Source organism: Rousettus aegyptiacus, unplaced genomic scaffold, assembly GCF_014176215.1.
Source record: "Rousettus aegyptiacus isolate mRouAeg1 unplaced genomic scaffold, mRouAeg1.p scaffold_m13_p_9, whole genome shotgun sequence".
NCBI classification, from domain to species: domain Eukaryota; kingdom Metazoa; phylum Chordata; class Mammalia; order Chiroptera; family Pteropodidae; genus Rousettus; species Rousettus aegyptiacus.
In genome coordinates, this window is record NW_023416312.1 from 65,317,251 (window position 1) to 65,325,159 (window position 7,909).

At 37.6% G+C, this 7,909-nt stretch overlaps 1 protein-coding gene and 1 pseudogene across 5 annotated transcripts; one reads left to right on the plus strand and one right to left on the minus strand.

Moving 5' to 3' along the window:
* The first annotated feature begins 1,373 nt into the window (after positions 1-1,373).
* Positions 1,374-6,594, plus strand: NXT2 (nuclear transport factor 2 like export factor 2). Of its 5 annotated transcripts, none has more exons than XM_016161833.2 (5): positions 1,374-1,448; positions 1,670-1,754; positions 2,785-2,871; positions 4,422-4,566; positions 5,450-6,594. In XM_016161833.2, the coding sequence occupies exons 2-5, from the start codon at positions 1,740-1,742 to the stop codon at positions 5,629-5,631; spliced, it is 429 nt and encodes a 142-aa protein (XP_016017319.1). In that variant the 5' UTR covers positions 1,374-1,448; positions 1,670-1,739; the 3' UTR covers positions 5,632-6,594. The 5 variants fall into 5 exon arrangements, with proteins under 5 accessions (XP_016017319.1, XP_036082967.1, XP_016017311.1 ...); XM_036227074.1 differs by having other exon boundaries at positions 1,388-1,405; XM_016161825.2 differs by having other exon boundaries at positions 1,412-1,754; positions 5,450-5,946.
* Positions 6,523-6,637, minus strand: LOC118608021 (annotated as a pseudogene).
* Between the last annotated feature and the right edge of the window lie 1,272 nt (positions 6,638-7,909).

The following is a 7,909-nucleotide window of genomic DNA, read 5'->3' on the forward strand; positions in this document are numbered from 1 at the left end:
AGAGAGAGAGAGAGAGAGAGAGAGAGAGAGAGAGAGAGAGAGAGAGAGAGAAAGAGATTGCTTTAAAAATTGGGCAGAATTGGGCAAGTTACTTGGAACACCTCTGTAATTCATTAATGTTTTCTTTATTGTCTAGCAGACCCATTATATTATGAGCTTCATGAATGCATGGATCACGTCTATTTTGTTCACCAGTCTATATCCAGAACCTTGTACAGTTCCTGGCCCATAATATGCACTTCATAAATATTTGCTGAACAAATGAATCATGATGATGGGAGCCAAGTTAAAAAAAAAAGATTCCAAGAATTCAAGCATTGATGACTGAAAGAATACAGAGGATTGTTAGTGCAGAGGAAATGAGTTTAAATTTTGGATTTTATGAGTTTGCGAAGGGGGTAGTGAACTCTGGTGTTCATATTTCACAAAAGTCTGTATGCGGAGTTGGAGCTCAGAAGAGCGGGGAGGCTGGAGTTTGTGTGACTGAGATTCATTAGCATACAAGTAACAATCGAGATCACGTGAGAAAGTTTTAAATGGGAGACACCCCCGGAAGTGGTGCCACTAAGAGGCGAGTAGAGGAGTGATGTGGTATGCGGAGAAATAGCTGTAGTTAGAACTAGGGCAAAGAACGAGAGCCAGGGGGTAAAAAAAGATTAAAAGTATGAGACTGGTTTCAGGGAGGCAGAGGACGGTACCAAGGAAGGAGTGACCATTTTTTGAGGAGCGGCAAACTAGCTACGCATGGTAAGACTGTAGAGACGTGTAATTGATTTGAACCTTCAGAAGTTGTTGGTGGCTTTGGGGTGAACGGTTTTAAAGGGTGCTGGAGAGTTAAGTCAGACTGCAGTGATAGTTAAATTGTTTGAGTTTGAAATCGCAACTAGTTTATGACCCTAACAGGTTGTCACTCTGTCTTAACTTTAAAATGGAGATTACCTCTTAGCTTTATTGCAAGGTAATAAGTTAATATGGGTTACAGTGCTTAGAAAAGTACCTTGCTCATTGTCATCACTCTGTAAAAGACTAGCTATTGTTAGAATGTCGCTGTAGACTAATTTTCGCTTTAGACCTATAAGAATGGAGGAACTGGATGCACCGTTTCCACTGAATAGTGCGATAGCGAATAATCTTAAGAATACTACCGAGACGTTGGGGTTTAATTCACTGAAGATCGATTCTTCCAGAATGTTCCAGAACTCTAAACCGTTCTCTCAGTCATGCGCAGTATGATTGCGCACTCTTCCAAGCTCCACCCTTTTTTCCAATAGGCTGCCGAGGAGGTGGGTCTTTTCGCCGCGTTTCTCATTGGTCTTCAGCTTCCCTTGGCCCCGCCTTTAGAAGCAAAGAAGTACCCCCAGTGGATCTTTCAGACAGTTTTTTTTTGATTGTCTCAGAGTGTGTGGTAGGAAAAGTGGGGATACTTTGAATATCTAAGCAAAAGCAAAGTAATTTTTTTCCTCCAAACTAAGTAAACAAATATCAAACAAGTGTATATATAAAGCGGAGGGGAGGGCATGGTCGGAACTGAAGGGAAGCGACTTAAGGTTGAAACATAGGGATCCTTTAAACAACGGACCGAGCTACTTCCGGGAGTTTATGGGCGGGTAGAGAATTCCGTGTGTTTGGCGGGCTTCGCTGCCTTCCTAAATATTTGGTCCTCCCACAGCGGCAGGAGCCAGACACGTGAGTACGTAGAGACGCCGCCACTGTCCGAACTGACTACATCAGCTTCCCAGATGGCCATGGCTGTGGTGAGTGCCGGGACTGCGCAGCGGGCGCCTGGGCGCTCGGGCGCCCTGGCTCTAGCGGCTGAGGGGAGGGACGCGGGGGCCTGGCTGCGGATCACGTGGTTAAGTAGCGAATCAGGGCCTGCCCCCCTCAGGCTCTGGGGCGGGGCCTGCTCTCTGCAGACCCCCTCCATGCCTACCCTCCCGACTCCCAACTCCCACCCAAGGCACAACCCGCAGCAGCCGAACAGATCTTTTTCGGTGATGGAAAGGACCGTGAGATGGGAATTAGCGAAAGGCGGGAATATTGCAGTCTGTTGTTTATGACTTGCAGTCTCCTTTACTTTATTATCTCCCTCTAACTTTTGGTCACCTGAAAATGAAATGAAATGGGTTCTTAATTCGATTAATAGGCTGGACTCGGTAAATAGATGGGGAAGAAGATTCTTAATCTTCCTGCAGGAGAAGACCCCAACAGCGTTTCTTTCTTCAGTTTTACAGTTCTTTACAAGTGCCGATGAATTTTCATGTGGTGTGTGAAAGTTTTCTAAGTGCCGAGTTTTTCAAGTAGTTCCTTGAACTTTATTCTTATTCTTTTTTTTTTTTTTTCATTTAACAACTTTTGCTTTTGGTCGTAATTTATCACTTGAAAAGAGCACAACTCTTTCGTAACTTATTCAATGGCAAATCCTCCACCCCTGCTTTTTTAAGGTGTAGCATTTTTTAAAGTGAATATTTTGTAAAATAGTGAAAGCCTAAAGTACTCGAAGTACCAGTTGCCAAGGAAAGATTACAAATTTATATTGGAAGTGAGGGAAAAAAATCAAATTTACTAACAAGGGATGAATATATCTTAAACATCTGTACCTAAAGATAGTGAAAATTTTTAAAAATGGAAACTTTTGAGACCTAACCTTTAACATGTCCAAATTTATATGGAAGAATGTGAACTGTGTATGGAGCTACGAAGTGTTTGAAATAAACCATTAGCTCTGTTTGTGTTTTTGAGGGATTGGAGGGGTGATAATGCACACTTCTGAAATTTTTCTTGTAGGATTTTAAAACTTATGTAGATCAGGCATGTAGAGCGGCTGAAGAATTTGTCAATATTTACTATGAGACAATGGACAAAAGAAGACGGGTGAGTGTTATAGACTCTACTACTTTTTATTAAATACCAGTTTGTTTTTTTAAGCCAGCCATTCATCTGACTTGCAAAAGTGCTAACTGTGGACTTGTTCTTTAAAGTGCATTGCTTAAGGAAGGGCTAGTATGGTATTGTGGAAGTGTGTGGGCTCTGGAGTCATATACCAGCTTTGTGTGTATGTAGCTCTGTGATCTTGGGCAAGTTGCTAACCTCTCTTAACCTCATTTTATTTTTAGGATAGTAGTGGGACTCAATTTAAATACTGCACTTAGCATAGGATCTAAAATGGATTTATTTAAATATGTTATATTTTCTCAGTCCCATCATTTAACTAATTTAGGTAAAGCAGTATTTGTACTAGTGAAGGGATCTGCTATTACAGGGAATGTTCCCTGATTTGTCCCTTTAATTGCATATCAATAGATACTTTCTGATTGAAGCTCACCGCTGTAGCTGGCACTCACAGAGTCCACATGGCTTGGATACTTCTAGTCTTCAACAAAGCAGCTTCTCACTTCATCAGTTTTTTTTTTGTGATTTATCCCTGAGCCATATCTTCTAAGTATTTCAGCGTGTGCTTGAGTCTTGTCTAGGTCTCTTATCAGCAGAAGACTATATTTTAGAGAACTTTCTCTATGCTGCAGTTACAGAAATTAATATCTCTAAAAAACTATTTTTTCAAGGCAGAAGATAAAAGAAGTTCTAGTACTTATGTTTGATGACATGAGACAGGGGCAAGGGACATGACAATGGGTATTTATTGTGCCTTGCTGCTTTCCAAAGTAAAGTAGCAAAAAGAAAGGTAACATAGTTCGTTATCAGAATCAAGATATGTGTTGGCTTTTTAATACAAGACAAATTTTAGAATTTAGCAAATAATCTGTCTTGTGGCATATTAAACTTCTGTGACTAACTCCTGTGATGAAAAAGTTAACTGTTGAATTTTGCCTTATCAGAGCCTTAAGTTATTTGACTTATCGAAAACTCTGCTTTAGCAAGTACTCGTGATTCTTTGGAACTCAATATGTGGTAGTGGTAAAAGGAACTACTTCATCCTGACACATACAACATTAAATGGTTCAAACATTAAATGACTCATTTATATAAACACTAGGATTGAAGTGATAGGTAGGGCCTGATTAACAACTTTGTTAGTTCTCAGAATTAGAAAACGGAGGGAGACTCAAACTGGTTTTGGGCTGCAGGTGCCTGATACTTGTGAGCATTTAATTCTTTTTAATACAGAAAGCAAAAATTTAAAACTCGCTTCCAGTTTGGATATAAAGTTTTCTCATTGTAGCTAAAGTGAAATATGAAAAAGTATATTTAGTGCCTAGAGTAGGTTAATATCTATTTAAGGCCAAGGTTTTAAGGCAGACACCTTGTTCACATTGTGTTCCAGTGGCAGGGGTGGGCAGGAGAGTAGAGATGGAAGTCGAACTATGAAAATGTTTATATACCACCTGTAACCTTTCAGTTCATTTCTATAAAATGCTTACCCAGAAACAAAAATATTTCCTTTTTTATATTTTCTTTCTTTGTAGGCACTGCCCAGGCTCTATCTGGACAAGGCCACTTTAATATGGAATGGAAATGTTGTTACAGGCCTGGAAGCCCTAGCTAACTTTTTTGATGTGTTACCTTCTAGTGAATTCCAGGTCAATATGTTAGATTGCCAACCAGTTCATGGTAAGATCATGGTCTTTCAAGGTACTTCCTTTGTTTTCCTTTAGTTCACACTGAGCTTTAACACCAGAAGGAGCAAGCAACTTTTAGTGGTAGGAGTATACTTGTCTGAGCAAATCCAATATTATGAAAAATTCATCTGTCAGACTTTTGGTCTTACTTTAGATCTATTTCACTCCAGTGGCTCACTAGTAGGTTTTGGTGGATTATGTGATTATTGCTTATTAAAAGTTATGTGTGAAATCGAGACAAAGTATGATTTTTGTTAATGGAGAGGAGCAGTTACCTATTTTCCCTAAATATCTGCTTTCTGTGCCTTGAATGTCTCCAGAGAAAAATTTTGCCATATCTCCGATTAATGTATTTTACTACCTTACAACTTATAAAAATTTCACAAAAGAAACTTATTCTGTTATGTGAAAGGATGACTTTTGGCAAGACAGAATTAGATTCAAGGTAGATCGATGCTATTTTTAAGACTGACTTATGTGAGTCCTAAGTACCTTAAGTAGTAGTTTAGGGCGATTTCTTTTTCCTTTATAGTTCTTGAAAAGAATAGTAGCTTAAGCAAAATATGAAAAAGTTCTGTTATATACAGGAATGAAATATTAATATACAGCAACCAAATCATCCTATGCTAAATATAAGCTATTTTAAAACTATAGAGTACTCAACATTTTTCTGGATAGAAAATAATTTTAGTATTTTTGAAATGATTATTTAGTTTTCTGGCTTTCAGCGTGCGTGCTCATGAGTATGCTCAAAGTAAAGAAAGTTTATGAAACCCTTTTTTAGTGTTAGGTTCAAAGCAATGCATTTTAAGCCTGCAAATCTGCTTATTTAGAGATATAACCAACCTCTTTTCTTTTTTTGTGCGTGGGTGAAGAGCAAGCTACTCAGGCCCAGACTACAGTTCTTGTTGTGACCAGTGGAACTGTGAAGTTTGATGGAAACAGGCAACACTTCTTCAATCAGAACTTCCTGCTGACTGCTCAGTCTACTCCTAATAACACTGTGTGGAAGATTGCAAGTGATTGCTTCCGTTTTCAAGATTGGGCTAGTAGCTAAAGGGGGCAAAAGTCCATTCTCCTTTGGTCCATTAGTTCCAGCAATACAAATTTATGTGAATTAATTCATTTCATTGTGGAAGCACTATAAACTAGTACATGCTGATTTCTTTAAAATTTGTTTTCGTAGCAGCACTTTTTCTAGCAGCTGCCAGTTTGGGTCATTACCCTTAAGAGCTTTAATGATAGTTTTTTACATGCCTTATATACATTTTACTAGTAACGTTCTAATAGTAATGTTATACACCCATGATCTCTGTACTAATATACTCACTGTGAGCCCAGCCTATCGCAAAAATGAAACCCTTTTACAATACTGTCTATGGGATATCAGCACAACACAACTCTCTGGGAGAAAGTACAGTAGGTAGTTTTTGTTTTTGTTAGGTTAATTTTGTGGTAGAGCACATACTTCTTTTCAGTAAACATTGGTAATACACTTTTAGTATAAGGTTTCTTCAATTCAGCCCAATGAAAGCATTACTAATGTAGGTCTGCATAACTACTCTGACATAATTAGAATTACATGCAGAGATATTCAGTATTTTTTATGTTAAGTTCTGTTTTTTATGTTGATGTGTTCTTATGAAATGAATCTACTAGAGAGTTGTAAAATATTCTTAGTTGATACATGAACACTGGATACATTCAGGGACTTAAAAGCAAAACTTCTTTAAAAGATTTTTCTTGGCAGCTCCAGGTTTATATCTTTAGGTAATGAATGGATGAATGGTTGTGGGACTAATAGCTTTAATGGGAGAATGAGGAGTAAGAAATAGAAATCCAGGGTTGGCCAAAAGTTAGGTGGAGTGGCCAAATGGAAAGCTTTTGGTACTTGTTTTCTACCTTCTAAAAACATCACCTGTTTTTATTTTTTTATTATTATTATTTATATCTACAGCACCTGGTCTTCCTAGGTGGTCTCCCATCCAAGTACTAACCAGGCCCAACCCTGCTTAGCTTCTGAGATCAGACATCGGGCTTGTTCAGGGTGGCGTGCCATAGACCATGGACCACGGCTCCACTGGGGCACGAACCCAAGACCTTCTGCATGTAAAGCAGACATGCTAACTGCTACACTATGGAATCACATCCATATATAGACTATTTTTAGGATTTAAGTCATTAAGGTAATTAATGTCATTGCCAAATGGTCACAAGTGTTACTTTTGTTCTAAAAATGATTTTCAAAGATTTTTCCAGTTTACCTCATTATTAATATATATCGCAGTATTCAAGAACTTATAGGGGGCGAGGGTAAAATATCAGCAATAAACCTGACCCTGTAGCAAGGTCTGACAGGAAAGTTGGAAACAAAGCCATTGCTATCTCTTTCTCACACCCGTAACTTCTAAGTCTTCCATGTGAACTCCAGGCCAAAAGTCTCCTATATATAATCCACCTCTAAAGTAAGTGACTTGTTTCCTGTGTGTCACACCATCAACTGCATTATCATTTTTTATTGACATTAAAATATTTAATTTTATGATTTGTTCTTCCATATGGTATTGTGAGCAAATTTATTTTAAAACATGTTCCTGTTATGTGGCTCTTTCTCTTTTTTAACAAGAAAATAGAGAGCAGCAGATCTCCATAAGCCCCTAAACTTCAAAAGAACAAATTGATTCTTCATATGTCTCAATGTCTAGAGAGAAATAAATAGTTTTGGTTTTTGGTTAAACTTTAAACGTTTCTATTCTTGAATTTATTGTTTTAAGGCTTTTAAACTAGATGTGCCAGGTTAGCTTCTACATTGCAACTCAGTGTTTCTTATCATTTCATTCAAAAACCAATAATTCATTTACTCTTCCCCCAAACTATACACTAAATTTTCTGGTATGTTAACAAAATAGAATTAAATAGGAGAACGGGGTAGAACTGAATTTCAGAGCACTCCTTTGTGTACTAATAAAAGTGTATACATTATATTTTATTCAAAGTGAGCTTATTCTGAGTTTGGATTGGCTTTTTAAAACAGCTTTAGCAACAACAATCAGAGTGCCCAAACTGTGTCCTTTTCCTTATGAGGAGCAATCTCAAGTAAAAGCTGCATACAACAAGCAATAACTGAATTGAGTAGTTATATACTATTCATGGATTATATGTTTTAAGAATTGTATATTAATTGCTTTTTCCAAACTCTAACTTTTAAATGGCTGGAACTACTCTTATGTGGATTAGACTGTATTTTTGACATGCACATATTTTTGTAACTTGAAAATAAAATTTGCCTTAAGTTTTTTCAAGTTTGTTATAAGGTATTTTGATTTTTTTAATAA